Source organism: Euprymna scolopes, chromosome 35 (assembly GCF_053919585.1).
Source record: "Euprymna scolopes isolate OS-2025 chromosome 35, ASM5391958v1, whole genome shotgun sequence".
NCBI classification, from domain to species: domain Eukaryota; kingdom Metazoa; phylum Mollusca; class Cephalopoda; order Sepiida; family Sepiolidae; genus Euprymna; species Euprymna scolopes.
In genome coordinates, this window is record NC_136516.1 from 34,875,734 (window position 1) to 34,895,469 (window position 19,736).

The 19,736-nt window shown below is 32.6% G+C and overlaps 1 protein-coding gene and 1 pseudogene across 1 annotated transcript; one reads left to right on the forward strand and one right to left on the reverse strand.

The window, feature by feature from the left end:
- Positions 1-3,794: 3,794 nt before the first annotated feature.
- Positions 3,795-7,912, forward strand: LOC145259808 (uncharacterized). Its single transcript, XM_080117600.1, has 4 exons — positions 3,795-4,391; positions 5,212-5,696; positions 5,880-7,372; positions 7,523-7,912. Exons 2-4 carry the CDS (start codon positions 5,226-5,228, stop codon positions 7,896-7,898), a joined length of 2,340 nt encoding a protein of 779 aa, XP_079973726.1. The 5' UTR covers positions 3,795-4,391; positions 5,212-5,225; the 3' UTR covers positions 7,899-7,912.
- Positions 7,913-17,996: 10,084 nt separating this feature from the next.
- On the reverse strand, positions 17,997-18,113 carry LOC145259994 (5S ribosomal RNA; annotated as a pseudogene).
- Positions 18,114-19,736: the final 1,623 nt, after the last annotated feature.

The following is a 19,736-nucleotide window of genomic DNA, read 5'->3' on the forward strand; positions in this document are numbered from 1 at the left end:
ACGTGCTCAATTGCCAATGATTTGCAGTATTCCTTAAATTCTTTTCCCGTGAACTGAGTTACATTGTTTTTGGGATTCCAAAACGACTAAAAATTTCGTTAAGTGCATTTATCATATTTTTTTTTTTTTTGTAACAGACAGGTGATATTTATTATATTCTTATGATCAAGCATTTTATTCATTTCTTCTCAACATAGCCACACACACACACACACACACACACACACACACATATATATATGTATATGTACATTTAGTAGAACTGGTTACTGTACTGCTTCACAAATCCTAGAATAGATCTACAAAGCCAATAGCACATGTCTCGAATACGTTACTGATCATATCCACCTTGTATCCTTTTTTTTTTTACCAAATTCCAAATTATTTAACGGAGTTCTGACATCATGTATTTTTGGAATATATATGCTATAGTTATATATTACTAATCTCAAGAAAAACTGGCGTTTAGCAACATTATCGGGTGCCGACATGTTCTTAATAGGTACAGCCTTTTCTGGATCAGGTTTTCTTCCTTTAATGTCAATGATCTGCCCTAAATATTTTATCTTCTTTAAGGAGAACTTATATTTTTCAGAACTCTGCATAAATTCGTCTTCTTCAATTCTTTGAATACTGCTCTAATATTGATTTTGTGTTGCGTCCCATTTTCGCTTTTAATCAAAATATCATCTAAATATACGATTGCCTATTCCATACCAGCCAACATTGTGTCCATTATTTATTTGCTAGAGTAGGCTTGGAGCTCCCTTTCAATCTAAAATAAAGGCGATTAAGTTAAAAAAAAATTCCTTTATGTGTGTTTATTGTCATTCTTTATTGACTTTAACCTAAAGGTAAGCTTCAGAAAAATCCCACTTTAAAATCATTCTGACATTGTTTAATTTAGCGAATACAGAGTGGAACGATAAATTTGTCGCTCTAAAATAAAACAACACTACAACTTTATTTTAAAACTTTCATCGGAAAAATCAATTCAGGTAACGATTATGTAGTAGAGCTGACATCTATTTAATCACCACCTCGATATGGGTCCGGAACTGGGAGCATGCCTTTTCCACATGCGCTGGCAGGAGCTTGGTGGGAGCTCGGCGAGTACTCACAAATGGCGGCGATCAGGCTGGCTTTGGTGCTGTGGGAGATCATGCTGATGATGTTCTCGACAACAGTTTTAGTGGAATGCCCATCATGCAATTTGGAATATCATAAGATGGACAAATTTTTTGTCAAAATTAAAAAAAACTAAAATAATGTTTCTTTTTTAAATAATTCAGGTAAAAGGTCATGGTGAAGGTCAACTTTTTTTTAATTTGACCCTGAAAAAAATATCCCCAGATAAAATTGTAGATCTATCCAAGTACTTTAGAATGATATATGAATGAACTTTGTAGGCCCACAAAGAAAAGAGGGTACTAGTGCACTTATTGATCCGTGCTGAAATAATAACGTTATTATTTAAAAAGCCGTTCTTAACATGGGGAGGGGAGGGTGTTTTGTAACTATTCTATACTTTAACCTTACAATTGAATAAAAAAAAAAAACATATCATAACACTTTAATTAAACTTGGAAATACGGTTTAAAAAATAGCGCGGATCAGTAAGTGCACTAGCACCGAAAAGAGATATCGTCTTTTGAAGTTGATCACTTATTCATAAAAATTCACATTTTTGTAAAAAGGTCAAAGTCATATCTCAGAAACCCCTTGACCTTGAGATGTGTAACAGGTGCTATTCAATTCCTTTCATGGAGTTCTATAAGTGTATTAAATTTTTAAAAAAGCCGTGTCGGACATGGTTTAACCCTTGTTGATTTGACATGGAATACATTAAAATATTTTGTGCGTGTATATACTAGCTGTATATAACCGGCGTAGCTGTAGCAGAGTATATCGCAAGGAATATAGTATATATATATATAGTCTCCAAGATCCTAAGGTGGTATAGTGAATGAGCACGACTAAGAATAGAAAAAGAGTCCGTGCTAAAGTTTGCTGCACAACACCTTTTCTCCTTACTCAATGGAATGCATCCCGCGTTTAAGTACACCTATGAGGGAGAGTACAATTCATCCATAGCTTTCCTTGATGTATTGGTAACAAAAACGCCATCTAGTTACCATGCATCTATATACTGCAAACCAACATTTGCAGGTTTGTACACTCGCTGGGATTCATTTTGCCCTAAAAAAATGTAATATAAATCTAATTTGGACCCTAACGCATCGTGCCCTTATGATTTGTTTCAAGTTAAAATTAGATGAGGAATTGGAAACAATTACGGATACTTTATCCAAAAACCGGTACCCACTAGATGTGATTAGATCAGTTATTCAAAAGAAATTGGCTGAATTCTTCGAATTAAAGAGAATATAGTGGCCAAATGTCCAATTTATCTTCGTTTGCCTTGGTTGGGTACAGTAAGTGAGAAATTTGTAAAACAAATAAGTTAAACAGTTCATGGATGTTATTTTGCTGCCAATGTGCATGTTGTGTTCTCTACAAGAACTTTATTACCATCTTCTCGAAAAAACGTTCTACCCCCACCCCACCATAATAGTAACGTTATTTACAATTTTGAATGTGGTTGCGTTGCCAACTACTTGAGTCGAACGACATTAAGATTAGATGGAAGAATCCAACAACATGTACCCAGTAAAATTAGGAATCGAACCTACGGGGACGTTGTTACTAACACATACGGGTCCTCAATTACTGATCATTTACTTAAAAACTCGTCTTGTGCAGCGAACTTTAGCACGGACTCTTTTTCTATTCTTAGACGTGCTCATTCACGATACCACCTTAAGATCTTGGAGACTATTCAGGTTCGACTTAGAAAACCTTCCCTTTGCAAGCAAAGGGAATGCCTCCTGGGTTTGAACGTGATTAATCTCTAGGGTATTCGACCATAACGCTGTTTTATTTTAATCGTTTTCCCACTTTTTTTTTCTCCCCGTAAATTTAATAAAATCACTTTTTCATTCTTTGTTTTAAAAATTCCCCCGATACAGCTTTGAGAAGCGAGGATCGAAACCGGTCAGCTGGCTCCCCATTTCTCTTTCTTTCCTCTCCTCTTCCTCCTTTTTGGAGAGAAGATTTTATTTATATATATATATATATATATATATATATATATATATATATATATATATATATATATATATATATATATATATATATATATATATATATATATATATATATATATATATATATATATATATATATATATATATATATACACACACACACACAAATTTACTTTTAATCATGAATCATAAAAGTCTTCCCACATGGCCTTTTGGTCAAGATCAAAGTGTAGTATCTGTTCCGGCAGATACTGCACTTAAGATAATTTGTACCAGTCAATGGAGGGGAAACCCTCTATACTGGGACAATTATTATTTTTGGTAACCAGAGTGACCCCTTTTAGGGGAGCTGGTTTTTACCTCACATTAAAAACGGCCTTGTGCCTAATTTGCTCAGTGGGGGAGCAAATAAATACCATCATAAAAGTCTTCCCTTCCTAATTGCAATATTTAAATTTTGTATTCGTAAAACCACTATGATATATATATATATATATATATATAAATATATATATATATATATATATAAATATATATATATATATATATATAAATATATATATAAATATATATATATATAAATATATAAATATATATATATATATAAATATATATATATATATATATATAAATATATATATATATATAAATATATATATTAGGGTAGGTCGATTTTGGAACCGTACATAATGGTATTGGTAGAAAGTTGCAAAATAATGTTAAAAGTTACCACAAGAAATATTTTTCTGTAAAATTTTGTATTTTGTTGCGAATTCCAACTTAAAGACCAAATAAATTCCAATTTTTATCATGGCGTCGGTGACAATGCCACTATGTACCGCTTAAATAAAACCCGAGTGTTAACATAGCAAGCAATACAATACATTATAATAATAAATATTTAAAAATTTATTATTTCGTGTTTTTAGAGATTAAACGAAAATATAAAAAACAAAAACAATAAAAATGTTCTAATATTGTATTGTTTATAGAAATATCTATATATATATGTAAGTTTTATTTATTGGGTAATTTATAAAGATTCACCGGTTGAAATTACGACGCACGTGTTTTCGTGTTTACGTTTTTTAAATAAACTCTTGAATTATCTCTGACCTATTTTCTGTTTAAATATCGCTTAAATTTTTCTCTAAAATAGGCTTAAATATAAAAAACAACAACATATATAATTATTCTGATTCGTTTCTATTTCAAAAAGATAGTGTTTATTCCTGAAAAAAAAAAAAAACAACGAGCGAGCTGAACTTCATATTTCTCTTTAAGGTAAGTCAACAAGAGTATTTATTTCAAATTTTCTCAAATTTATTAAGTGTTTTTGTGTACTTATGCACTTATGTTACTGTGCTGAAATAATAACATTATTATTTAGAAAGCCATTTAAACATGGAAATAGTTTTGCAACTATTCTGCACTTACACCTAATAATTTAATTTAAAAAAAAAAAAAGAAAAGGGTCATTATCAACTTTCTTTCCAACTCCCCCAAAAACTTTAAAATGACAACTTTTTTCGGTTTTCGGGGGTGCTGAAAACGAATATCACATTTAAATTTTGGGCAGATAAGTAGTTTTCATGATATGAAGAAATTACTTTTTAAAAACTGGGATATAACTTTCCTATATAAATGTAACGTACAATGGGTACCCACTTTCTGGTCATCTAGTTACGTCTTCATATCATGAAAACAATTTTTTTCTGTCACAGGCAAGTATTTTGATAAATGTGCAGAATGTTTCCACCCTCGAAAAATCCTTTAAAATGACTACATTTATAGATTCCCTCCAAGCAAAAATTCTCTGTTTACATGCGGCCCCCACAACGATTCCCCCTCGCACCTCCAAACGGACAATTTTTGCTGGGGGAGGCTGTCTATAAAGTGGTAATTTTAAAGTTTGAGGGAAAGTTGAAAAGAAATTTGACATTGACTAAAAGAAGATATCCTAAAACTCGATTTTAACTTGAAAATACAATTTTAAAAATAGCACGGTAACATAAGCGCAAAAGCACCAAATTTTAAAATCAAATTTATTTAAAAATTATTTGTGTAATTTAATTTCTGATTTTATTTATTTATTTATTTTCAGATATTTTATTCAAAATGTTCCGAAAATCTACAATGTCAACTCGTAGTAAAAATGTAATGAAATTTTCTGGTCTACCTTCACCGTTAAATAAAACGGAACCTCCAGTTTATCGACAAATAATACAATATAGTTATTATTTACGAAATACTTACCCTCACCTTTCAAATTTTGCTATTTCCAAATTAATAACAAAAGAAATCATAGATATTTGGAAAGCGGTTAACCCATGTTTACCTCTTTTAAGTGAAATGACTATTTTAAAAAAGGTGACTATTCTATGTTTCGAGAAGGCCAAGCAAATAAATAGGAGAGCTCTTCCTGCTTCCCAAAAGAAATTCTGGGTGGAAAAACTGGATTCACTATTTGATATTTCGTCCTGTTCTTGCAAACTGCCAGTTTTTAGTTGTGACGACTATCATGTAAAATGCAATAAAGAAAATTGCCAGATTGAACACATTATTTGCACCTGTCCTCTTCAAAAGAAGGTAAGTTATTTTTTTATTTTTCTTACAATGCCTTTATGAGATAATCTCATCTCAAAACCAATTTCCATATTTTAAGATTATTTAAATATATAAACCATTTTCCCCTTTTATTTTTCATGCAAACTAATTTTTATATTAATCTGTTTAGATGTATTTTGATATAAGTAAAATCTGATTTTTCAGGTTCCAGTTGAGGACCGTAAATACCTCAAGGATCAGAGAAACAAAATAGGGCCGAAAGGTACTTTTCAGCTTGGTCCAGTTGATAAAAGTGCTATAAAAAAAAGTAAAAAGGAACGAAAGGGATTAATAAAAAATACATATTTATCACCCACACCTTCGACTTCACATCTCCAGAGTAATGTCTCCTCTCCCTCTTACTCATCTTCTCAAAGTGAAGATCCAGAAGAAGAATATTTGCAGTCAAAAAGTCATCTAAAAGGACCTTATAGCCTTGTTAAATTTCCCAGATATGCTCTTGAGTTAGTCAGGGGTGGCGTATCTTCTAATCTTGGAGCCAGCCTTGCCAATGCTTTTCTCTTGGATTTGCAGGCTATGCACCTTCTTGTGCCCAATATTGACATAAATAACATCTTTATTGATAAATGTAAAATTGACAGGGCAAAAACTAAAGTAAAAACAACTGCACAAGAAAAACATAATGAAAGTGTTGAAAATTTAATATGCATTGGAGTTGATGGGAGAATGGATAAGGAGACATTACTGTATAAGGAAACTGTAAAGGAAAATGGACAGAAAATTATGAAAAAAGCCAAGGCACCAGAACGTCATTTAACATTTACAAAAGAGACAGGACATGAAAGTCAATATTTGACACACAGAGTTCTTCCAAACAATGCTGCAACAGGTGATATTCATGCAGAGAAAGTGATGGATGTTTTGCATGAATTCAACAGTGAAAACACCATCAAGGCTATCCTTGTTGATAACACGAATGCAAACACAGGTTGTGAAGGTGGAATGGTGGCAATTTTAGAAAAAAAGCTAAAAAAAAATCTTCATACAATTGGTTGCTCTTTGCACCATAATGAATTACCTTTCAGGGCTCTTTTTAAAAACATGGATGGTTGCGCAAAAGGCCCTACTACATTTAGCGGACCCCTGGGGAAATTATGCTCAAATGATTGCCATGATTTACCCCAAACATCATTTTCCAAAATTAGAAATCCTCTAGATTTAATTTTGAAAATTGATGAAATGACTGACCTGAGTTGTGACCAGAGACTATTGTATGAATATACAGTAGGTATTTCTAGAGGTAAAGTTGACTCTAGATATGCTTCATGGAAAATTGGTCCTTTAAACCAGGCAAGATGGCTAACTTTGGCCATAAGGCTCATGTGTTTATGGACTCGTGGTGCATACCCACAAAGGCTCACAACAAAACTCCAGAAGCTAATAAATTTCATTGTAAATGTTTATGCCATTTGTTGGTTTGAAATTAAAAAAAATAATAAACTCCACAATCAGCAAATGCACATTTTTAATATGATCCAGAGGATTAAGGAGCAGCCGCAGGAAATCCAACAGATCACATTAAAAAACATACAAGGTAATGCATTTTGTTTACTGCCTGAAAACCTTCTATATTCGATGGTCAAATCTGAGGAAGTTGAAGTAAGAGAAGAAGCTATAAAACGAATTTTGGCCATTAGGTAAGTAAATATTTATTTATTTCAACAACTCAATTATTTATTCCAATTTATACAAACAGTTTTAAAGATTTCATCTAATTTCACCATAATTATTAAAGCAGTACACATCAGATTTTTTTTAATATTCAATTAATTTTTATATTCTTTCAGGAGTGGGGAGTCAACCAGGAAACGCTTAAAAAGAATACCACATATCAATTTTAATGCGACCCATTGGACACAATTAATAGACTTGAACTTATGTGGTATTTTTGAATCACCAATGACGGAAGATTTTTCTGATTCTGAACTTCAAGAGTCTTTATTTACTGGGAACAAGCTGGACTTGTCAGATTTGCCCTCACATTCTCAGGGCGTGGAACGGGCAGTCAAGTTAACAACGGAGGCATCACAGACCGTGTATGGTTTTGAAGCAAGACATCAACACATCACAGCCAAAGTGTTGAGTCAGAAATTGAGACCAGCATTTTTGTCTAAGGGCTCTTATATGGAGCAGTTTGACAATATATTAAGCTCACCCAAATAAAGTTTGATCTTTTCCTTGTTTGTTTGTTTCTGGAAATGAAAGACCGACATCAGATCCATAGCGACTCCAGAAAGTATTTGCCACTGCAATCCTCTACCTGTACAAAAAACACATACGTTCTAAGAGGGAGTACTGCTGCCACATCTGGGATGGAGCTCCAAAGCATACCCTTTCATCTCTTGACAGAGTGCAGAACATCTACTTATTACTTAACTTACTTAGAGTTGCCACACAGTTTGGATAATTGGTGTTTTAAAAGATAAAAGTAAAATGCGGGGGGGGGCATCTTTTCAATTTGAAGATTATTAATATTTTTTTTTAATTAATATCATTTTCATAAAATAAAAAGACATCCTCTGATTTGAAATACTGAAACATTTTGGTATTTACACAAATATTCAAGACGAACCTTGCGAAAAACAAGGAATTTTCAGTATATTTTTGTCTAAAACTTTGATTTAAAATACGCAAAAAACCGGTCGAGCATTTCATCTAATTTTTTGCATGAGTACTTAATATGTCCAGACGCAACTTTCGGTAAGTGCCATTTTTTAATATTCTGAAAAAAGTGAAAAATCGACCTACCCTAATATATATATATATAAATATATATATATATATATATAAATATATATATATATATAAATATATATATATATAAATAAATATATATATATATAAATATATATATATATATATAAATAAATATATATATATATAAATAAATATATATATATATATAAATAAATATATATATATATAAATAAATATATATATATATATATATAAATATATATATATAAATAAATATATATATATATAAATATATATATATATATAAATATATATATATATATAAATATATATATATATATATATATATATATATATATATATATATATGCACGGCCTAAATGTTATAATTTACAAAAAAAAAAAAAAAAAAATAGAAAGAAATAAAATTATGTTATTGATATTACTGACTGTGTCGACTAAAATATGTATCGCAAAATTCTTAATGACCCGTTCATTAGTTTTACATAGAAATATATAAGTATATACACATACCTATCTTGATATATCTGGAGATTTAATCATCATATTTGGCATTATTACATAGATTTTTAAATCGAACTTCTGTAAGATAAAAAATATATATATATATTTTCTCTTCTTTAATAAAAAAAAAAAAAAACAATTTGGTTTTACGATAACAATGAAGAATGAGAGAAATCGAAAACAAAAAAGAAAGTATTTTTCTTTTTCTTTTTTTAAATTCCCCCCCCCCTTTCCTGAAAACAATCGGTTTTCCATAACAATGGCACACCCCCATATCCACCTAAAAAAAAAAAATGCAAATCGAAACGCAAAAATAAATAAATAAATAAATAAATAAATAAAAATGGAATTGAGTGTAATTCATAGATTAAGTACAAAATCTCAAACTGTCAATTTAAGTAATGGTTTCCCGCTCGACATTCTAATTTTATTGAGATATATTTCACGCCTTGTGCAAAGATTTTTGCTTTTGTGGGTTTATCTGATAAAATTACGTTTTTCTTTTCTTTTTTTTTTCTTCTTTTAGATGCGTCTTACCGTTTTACTGATAAGTAGTGTTAATCGGTTGGTCCGTCACACTTCAGTTTGAAATATCATACATTGTTAAACGTACAGATTGAATAAACGTATCTCTCTTAAGATACGCCCTAGCATCTTTAGAATGTGCGCTGTCTATCTATTTCCCGAAATAAGATTTTGGAAGGTTTAAGTTGTATTATCTTTGAAATAGCATTTTCTTTGATCCGTTACATTTAAGTTTGAAATAGTATTTTGGGAAAAGTGGTCAGTTACACTTAAGTTTGAAATAGCACTTTCTTTGGCCTGTTAAATATAAGTTTCATATAACATTCTCTTTAGTCTGTCATGTTCACGTTTGAAATAGTATTTTCTTTGGTTCCATTGCACTTAAATCTGACATGGGATTTTCGGTAATATCCATTGAGCGCGTATGGTGGTTATATGAGAAAATAAAGCTGTGTACGCATTATGAATGTTTCTTTTCTGTGTCTTATGTTATACATTAGTACATTAGAGGTCATTTCGAGTTAAAAATTTATTTACTGCACCCATCTGAACTTGAGAAAATCATGATTTAAATGTGTACGTCTAGTCTAAATAACTACCGATGAATATCTAATATGGCCGACCAGACGGGTAATCAAAAAGTCAGATCGAGCGTACCGGAAAACGAAATGAGACCAAACACTTGGATGCGGGCAAAACGTAAACTGCGCCGTCAATACGGAACTTCGGGGAATCTGTTTAGTTCCTATCTTGATGAATTTATGTGGAGAGAGCGAGTGGGAACAAATAAATTCGGCGAAATCCTTCGTTGCATCGCATGCATATATTCTACATAAAAAAAAAACATCGAAAAACCAAAAAAAGTGTAAAAAAATATTTGAAAAAAAAAAAAAAATTTGAAAAAAAATTAATTAATTAATTATAATTATTTTCCATGTTTTCTTTTGTTGTTGCTGTTGTTGTTGCATTTATTCTACATAAGTACAAAATAAAATTTGTTTAAATTGTTTCTTTTAGAATTTCCGAGTTGTCAATTTGGTCTCATTTCGTTAGTCTCATTTCGTTAGTCTCATTTCGTTTTCCGGTACGCTCGATCAGATTTTTGATCACCCGTTTGGTCGGCCATATTAGATATTCATCGGTAGTTATTTAGACGAGACATGCACATTTAAATCATGATTTTCTCAAGTTCAGATGGGTGCAGTAAATAAACTTTTACCTCGAAATGACCCCTAATGTACTAATGTATAACATAAGAAACAGAAAAGAAACATTTATAATGCGTACACAGCTTTATTTTCTCATATAACCACCATACGCTCTCAATGGATATTACCCGATTTTCTTTGATTTGTTTTATTTAACTTTGAGATAACATTCTCTTTTAATCTGTCATGCTTAAGCTTGAAATAGTATTTTCTTTGGTTCAGTAACACCTAAGTTTAATATAACCTTCTCTTTAATCTGTCATGTTAACGTTTAAAATAGTATTTTCTTTATTAGTAGTTCTACACTATTGGGACGAAATTTCGAAAATCATAATACTGAATTTCACATGAAAACAATGGTATCTACGTATGCCTCGTATTTTTAAGATGATTATATCCAAAAATTACGAAAATCCATAAGGTAGAAAATTATTAAAAGAAAATTAAAAAATAGAATTTGATGAAAACGATCGTAAGACACAGACGGTAAATTTCCGCTTCGATTTAAACAAGATGGCCGAAATTTTTGCACCTGCTAACACGATTAAAGTTGTTTTTTGATAATTATGTAATATTCAGGTAATTTCGACTGCATAATTTGGAAGCTACCATTGTAACTTATTAGAATTGACAAAAAACATCAGCTGAAACCATTTTTTTTTTTTTTAAATCTGAAAACTTCATTTATCAATAACAAAATCTCGTCCCAATTCTGTAAAAGCGCCTCTTTATTTGTTAGGCTTAAATTTAGTATAGTCTTTTCGTTGATCTGTTACACTCAAGTTTGAAATAGTATTTTCTTTGGTCTTTCATTTTCAGTATTTGCTTCAATAGTGCTCAGTAGGTGAGTAGAACTAGGTAGTAAGATATGAAAATATATATTGCAACTAAGCTACACGTTTTTTCTTGTTTTATAATCTTTTTCTTTCCTTCTTCTTTGCTGTGACGTCACCTCGCACACGGCTCGGTCATTTGCTTACGCTGACTATCATACAGCTGCTATGTGCGTCCGTGCTCTGTTTCAAATGACTCATTCTACCTGCCGCATATGATACTGTATGTTTCTTATTTTTACTAGCAGGCAGCAGCATGTTATAGATTTATGCATAAATAGTCATCCATAAGTAATACCTTTTTTTTTTTAACTTCAGGTTTTAAAATTGTTGGGTTTCAAATTCTTTAAAATCGTTGGGGTTCAAATTCTATAAAAATTCCATTAAATTATTTTTGTCTTATGGAATTATTCATTCATACCAGGTCGGTGCATAAGTTTTTTTGCCGATTTGTAGAAGAGTCATTTTAAATAATTGTAATTTATTTTATGCATATTGTTATTACTTGAACATATCATTAATTTGTAACTTTTTCTTTCAGATAATTAAAGCAATTTTCATATCTTTTCGACAATATTCTTATCCATGTTGATCCGAAAACGATCTTCTTTAGTCAACAGAAGTGGAGTAATCTCCCATCATGATAATGCTCATCCTCACACAGATCTCCTAAGAGAATTTAGTTTTGAAGTCTTGCCCCATCCTACATATTCTTCTGACCTAGCTCCCTCAGATTATCACTTATTTCAGGAATTACAAAACCATTTAGATGGCCTTACGTTAACATCGTGAGAGGAGATTGGACATAGGTAAGATTTACGTTTCACATCGAAACTTAAAGAACTTTACAATGGAGGCATTTATAATCTCGTTGACAGATGAAATCAAGTCATAGAGATTAAAAGTCGTTATTATTATGAATAAAATTTTTCAAAACCAGTTTTTTTAGGCACTTCTACACTATCAGAACGAAGTTTCGTAGTGCTTTCAGATAAAAAAAAACAATGGTCTCCACTGATTTTTTTGTCAACTCTAATAAATTACAATGTTAGCTTCCAAATTATGCAGTCGAAATTACCTGAATATTACTAAATTATTAAAAAAAAACAAAAAACTTTAATCGTGTTAGCAGGTGAAAAACTGTGGTCATCTTGTTTTTATGAAATAAATCAAAATGGAAAATTACCTCCCTTTTAAACTCTCCTGTGTCTTACATAAACAAATACGATCGTTTTCTTCAAATTCTATTTTCTATTTTCTTTAATAAATAATTTTATGCCTTATCGATTTTCGTAATTTTTGGATATAATCATCTTAAAAATACGAGGAATATGTAGATACCATTGTTTTCATGTGAAATTCAGTTTTGCGATTTCTGAAGTTTCGTCCCAATAGTGTAGAAGCATTGTTTTTCATTTTCAAAGTGGAATTTTAAATTGGCAAAAACTTTTGTACCGACCTGATACTGATATCAGGAAAAATGTAAGAAAACGAATTTTATTTATTTATTATTTTATATTGTTTATTTATTTATTTATTTAATTAAAAATATTTTAAATTTATTTTAAAATTTAAATTTTTTTTTATTATTTATCTAATAATTTTTAAGTTGTTTTAAAATTTATTTGATTTATTTTTTATTTGAAAATTTAATTATTCATTTATTCATTATCTAAAAAAAGATTTTCTTAAAATAATTTTCTTTGCCTTGCCAACCGTGCTGCATAGTCGTTATATAAGGCCTTATCTTATCAGTGGGTGTTACATTTTACTAGCATGTGTTGCCCAGTCATACAATACGCTTAAATATGATATTTTAATTCATGCAAATTTCATATTTATTATTATAGAGTCAATTCTCTGTTGATTATTATATTGTACTCAATATATATAGTGAATTCACAAGTTAAAAAAAAAAAAATGAATATATGACTTGAGTGCCATCAGTTAGAATCGAAACCAAAACATATAGCTCTCCAGCCTTATTCGTTACTATCTGATCTAAGTAAACACGCTTATAAAAACTTAAAAAATAACGTTGTTGAACCTATAAATGTATATTTGTGCATGCATAAAAATAACACGTTTAGCTGATTTACATCTGCCAAGTTGCATTTTTTAAATTTTGACCCCTTAGCAGCTACTTTTACCGGCTAAAAACCAAATTGAATTTGTTCCACAAGTCAAAATTCATTATATATTAAGTTTCAAGTGTGTAGACCAAAAATTGACGGAGTAGTTTGGTAGAGGCCGTTCCACACACAGACAGACAGACAAGGTCACTTTTATATAAATCGATTAGTAAGTAATAAACACCGTTACGTGAAAGGAAAACGCTGCTTTTTATAACATGGCAAGTGCTCATCTTAGCTCCAATCTTCTTCCTTCCAAAGTTCCTCCTTGCCAAACTTTCACAAAAAAAACACTCGACTAGCTACAACCACTATCAACAATTTCCTCCACTCTCTATCAGTATGTAAATCTAAATGCAGATTTCATGAAGAAAGCTTCTTTCCTAGAACTGCCCGCCTGTGAAACACTGTTCCACTGGCCTGCTTCATGGCCGATTACAATATGGTAGCCTTCAAATCCAATGTAAACAAGTTCTTGTTGAACCGTCCCCTTATATAATCTAAATTTTACCCAGTTTACCCCATTAAAGCTTACTACACTGCAACCTTACATTTATCAACTCTTATCCTCAAGTGGCCTTCGAGCCTTGATAAATGGTGACTCCTTTGTAAAAAACAAAACAAAAAGAAAAACAATGAAAGAGTTAATTCAATTACTTACATCGTTTGGTATAGGTGGAATAAAGTTGGACAGTGTCCGAGTGAAGAAATTAATAGAAAGGTCTTTGGCCCCTTGAAAGTCTGTCAGCAGTTATTTTCAAGCCCACACAGTTGATACTTGATCACCAAGTGGACAGGGACAGGAGAGAGAAAAGGGGACGTCTTTCATTGTTGCTTCCAGGGATCTCTGCTGACCGACTGTTATTCTCAAAGGGACTGAAGTAATTTTTTCAGGGCACAGATGAAATTAATGCGCCCTGTAAGCTGACTGGTCAGTGTGTAACCAAATCAGTTAGCAGGGTCATTTCTCTGCAAGAGAAACTAAGTTTTTATTTAAAACTGCTACAACTGTCGTTTTTTCCATTTCACACAATTGAATACATAAACATTATCTTTTCTTTACAAAGACTGGCATTAATATTGACCCATAACGAGTGACATACTTCTATGATATTTGCCAATTTACATAAATCTTTTTGATATCACAAAACAAACTATTGTTTATTCCCTGCATAAATTGTGCATCATTGTTCGCTTTCATGATTCTTTCTTTTTACTTTGTCGGCATTAAATAGCCCGAAAAGGGTTGATATGCCGTAAAACAAAAACAACCAACCAAATCTTTTTACTTTGTGAATGTAACAAACATGTTTTTATCATAAAATAATTCTATTATTAACAAAGATTTAGTACCTGTCTGTCTGAGGTATGAACTATATACTATTACTTCTATTGATGTACTAATGTATTCATATAACTATAAAACTCTGTGAACCTTGCTTGCATGCTTGCATCTTGTCTTTTACGACCGGGCGATTTCATCTTTTAAAAAAAAGGACGATAGTCCGAAGATAAGATGCAAGCATGCAAGCATGCAAGCAAGGTTCACAGAGTTTTATAATTATATGAATGAGTTTTATATTTATATAGATACAATAGTGGTAGAGAGTTTATATATGAAATTGAAGTTTGTAATGTTAAAAAAATGTAATATATATATAGATCAGTGGTTCCCAACCTATTTTGGGCCATGCCCCACCTAGGCATTTCTAAAATCCTGATGCCTCCCCTTTGTGATATTAGTAGCAGCAGTAGTAGTAGTAGTAGTAATAGTAGTAGCAGAACTACTACTACTACTACTACTATAATAATAATAATAATAATAATAATAATAATAATAATAATAATTATAATAATAATAATGAAAAAAAAAAACTCATTCTCAAATTGCCCTATAGTCTTTGGTATAGTAAGCCCAAGGGTGCACGTCCTGCCCATGCCCCGCCAAAATATTGCCATGCCCCACCGGTGGGGCATGCGCCCCACCGATGGGAATGACTGATATAGATGTTATTTTATTTGTTTTTGTTTTTGCGATACGTTTTGCATGAATTCAATTATTTATACGAAAGTGCATTTTTACCTAAATGCGAGTTGGGAATAATTTTCCCTTTTACCAAATTGGTATCCCCAAATGGGGAGCGGCATATACAGGGTGTTTCAAAAGTTTTGGGAACATTATGAGTTATTAAATTAATGTTTTTAATATATAATTATCCATTGACATGTGTTTCGTTGTCTACAACTCATCAGAGTGGCTGAATCTAGCGAGATTCGAAATAGAGACTTCATGGTAAGAAGCCTAAACTCTTACGACTGCACCTTCTCGCACGACTGTTTGGGTATATCGCCATTTACATAGATGTTATTTTATTTGTTTTTGTTTTTGCCATACGTTTTGCATGAATTCAATTATTTATACGAAAGGGCATTTTTACCTAAATGCGAGTTAGTTTAGGCTTCTTACCATGAGGTCCCTATTTTGAATCTCGCTAGATTCAACCACTCTGATGAGTCATAGATGGCAAAACATGTGTCAGTGGATAATTATAATTTAGAAACAATATATATATATATATATATATATATATATATATATATATATATCTGTTCTGATGGGATCATCTTCCCAGTCATTACATCCGCCTTTGAGGGGTAGTGTTGTATATGTTCTTTGATGATGAGAGTATTCTCCCAATTCATTACTCTCATTCCCTAATTTAGTAGTGGAGACACGTGCAGTATCTGTTCTGCTGTCATGAGCCAATATTCCCAAACATTACCTCTGCCTTTTTATTAGTTAATTGTAATTCCTAAAGTCACACATCATCTAAATCCAGTAAATAACTGAAAAACTATTACCTCATCTAATAAAATGGCAATAAAGTTACGACCGTTGAATCACTGAAGTTAAGCAACGTTGGGCCTAGTCAGTACCAGATGGGTGACTAATTTGGGAATTCCAGACACTGTATGTAGAAGGACGTTGATACCTCCCTGCAAGAATTGTAAAAACCCAACGTCGTCATCTTCCTTAACGGGGATATACATGCGACTGTGAATTTCTTAGTCCCATGGAACTTCCTCCTTTGGAGGAAGCCGGTTCAACCCACTTAGTTCAGTACAATGTTGTTTATGAGTCCTTCAAGTTCTTCACAATGCGTTGTCTTTTACTTTGTGTTCTGCTTATCAGAAACCAATGTATGAACTCTCTCTCTCTCTCTCTCTCTCTCTCTCTCTCTCTCTCTCTCTCTTTCCTTGCTGTCATCATTATGAGTAGCATCTTCTGCTTTGTGCGGATTACAAACCCACGTGACTTATTTTTTACCATTCCTTCCGATCCAGGGCAAGTTGGTTGATGGACATCCAACTGTTGAGAGATGTCCAATCAAAATCATTTTCTCTCCACCTTCTCCTTGGCCTTCTTCTGCCTCTTTTGCCTTCTAACATACCCTCAAAGCATGACTTTGACAGGCCATTGGTTGATCGTTTGACATGGCCAAAAAGTTTAAGGGTTTTACTTTTTTATTTTATCAATAGAGAGGGTAGGGAAGTAGTTGAGGGAATGTGAATATTTTTTTTCGATCAGGCGATGTTCTATAATGAAACGCATTATGTGATTTTGAAACACCTCAATATCATTGGCTAGTTGTTTAGTCCATCTGATGCAATTAAGGTCATATAAAACTACTGTGAGGACGTAAATTAAATAAGCTTTTACTTTACAGTTATCGGCACCCTTTTTTTTTTATATTAAAACGGTGCTGTGTTTTTGGAAAGATACTCCACCCAACCCAACCCGATTCTTTGTTTCAATGTCGCCTCGCGATCACTGGAGAAAGTCAGTTTATGCTCTAAATAAATGAATTGGGTGACCTGCTTGATGGGTTTACTGAGAATAGTCATGTTTAGGTTAAACTGTGATTTAGCTGTACGTTCTGCTTTCTTTAGGTTTATTTCTAATCCCACCTCCTTTGCATTCTTAACAAAAACCTGAAGTTTATGTATACATTCATAAACAAGAGCGATGTCATCAGCGTAGGAGAGGGTGGAGAGGATTTGACCTCTTATAGAAAAACCACTTTGGAAAAATCTTCTTGCTAACGGGACATTTTCTAACCTTTTGTTTTCCTCCATATTTATGGACTTATGGTGTGGCTTCCTTCAGTCTTGACAGACTATGGATACCCACTGTAATGGTACTTGCGTGTGAAATTTGTGTGGCAAGAGTTGCGCAGTCTCAAACCACGCCTCTCCTTAGTCAACATTGTTGCATACCAGTGGCAAGTGGAGGTACAGGACTATAGGACGACTGGAAACAATGAAGAGATGAGCGGAGAGCACATACAGCGCCTAGAATTCCCAAATGGTCACCCATCTGGTACTAGCCAGGCTTAACGTTGCTTAACTTCGATGATCTGGCGAGAACCGGTGTGTCAACGTGATTATGCCGTATATTTACGGCATTTATGGACTTACTCTTTTACTAAAACCCTTCTCTTTCATCAGAGTTCAAAATAGACTTCGTAGCCTAGTGGGAGATGTTCTTTTCTCTTCCCTGCAACCTCTTTCTCATAGAAGAGACGTTGCGAGCCTGTCTCTGCTTTATCGTTATTTTCATGTCAAGTGCTCGTCTGAGCTCCAATCTATGGTCCCTCCTGGCCTGACTTTCACGAAAAACACTCATCTAGTTGAAACCACTATCAATAATTCCCCCCACTCTTTATCTGTGCCTAAACCTAAACAGATTCCAAGAACAAAGCTTCTTTCTTAGAACTGCACGCCTGTAGAACTCTTCCATTTGCCTGCTTTCCGGCTGACTATAATATGGTCGTCTTCAAGTCCAACGTAAGCAAGTTCTTGATGAGCTGTTCCGCTTAAGTAATCCAATTTACCAACGTCATTGTTCCATTGACCACTGTACATTTAACCCTTATCCTCGAGTGGCCTCTCGGCCTTGATAAGTGGTGACTCCATTGTAAAAAAAAAAAAATTTTTTTTTTTTTTTCATGTTAATAAAGACGATCCAATAAAGATTTTGTACATGTTAAAATGAATCCTCCTATCCTATATGACGACACTCAAATTTGATGTTTTTAATACGTGCCAAGTGATTATTAGCAACTAAGTTATCAGCCAATCAATGAATAGTTTCTTTTTCTTTGGCAATTAGAAGCATAGTATTAGGTTGGTGCAAAAATAATGTCGTTTTTTGACGTCCAACTTCAAGTAAAAAAACATTATTTTTGCACCAACCTAATGCAATATTTTTCCACTCCCTTCCCTTATCTATCTATCTATCTATCTATCTATCTATCTATCTATCTCTTTATTTTTCTCTCAATGTATTTTCTTTGCTTAATATAACACACACATACCTATATAACGTTGACTGCAACACCTATGTACTATACACAAACATTCTTCATATGTGGACATCATTTTTCTTTCCTACTCTTCATATATAAACGCTTCTCTATTTCCTACCAATAGAACATTTACAGAGTGGAACGATAAATTTGTCGCCCTAAAGAAAACAATTTTACAGCTTCATTTTAAAACTTTTCTTGAAAAAATCAGTTCAGGTAACTTGATTATGTAGTAGAGCTGACATCTATTCAATGTAGCTGCCTTCAGCCTCAATCACTCCCTCGATACGGGTTTGGAACTGGGAGCATGCCTTTTCCACAAGTGTCTGTGGGACTCGGCGAATATTTGGTGGCGATCAAGCTGCTTTTGGTATTGTAGGAGGGCATGTTGGTGATGTTCCCGACATATGACTAAATAAAGTAGTCCACTTCTTCTGAAGCCAAGCTTGGGTCTCTATGGACGTGGGCTGACGCTGTGTCCTACTACGACACTACACACTGATTACACCAGGGGATCACCACACTCTTCAGTACATCTAGGTATACTTTTGTGCTGACTTTCAAGCCGACTTTGAAGATGTGAGGTGGCATGATGTGGCCCTCACTTGAAACCACACCAAAGACCATAAACGTGGCTGGAAACTTTGTTTTTATCACCCTGGGAATGCCCTCAAGCATTGAACCGTCTGGATTTGTAGTTAGAGGATGCTGG

Excerpts from the sequence above, each read along its gene's own strand:
- LOC145259808 (XM_080117600.1), top strand. The coding sequence starts at position 5,226 with ATGTTCCGAAAATCTACAATGTCAACTCGTAGTAAAAATGTAATGAAA. Across the intron at positions 5,697-5,879 it reads CCTGTCCTCTTCAAAAGAAG|GTTCCAGTTGAGGACCGTAA; the intron begins GTAAGTTATTTT and ends CTGATTTTTCAG. Across the intron at positions 7,373-7,522 it reads AAACGAATTTTGGCCATTAG|GAGTGGGGAGTCAACCAGGA; the intron begins GTAAGTAAATAT and ends ATATTCTTTCAG.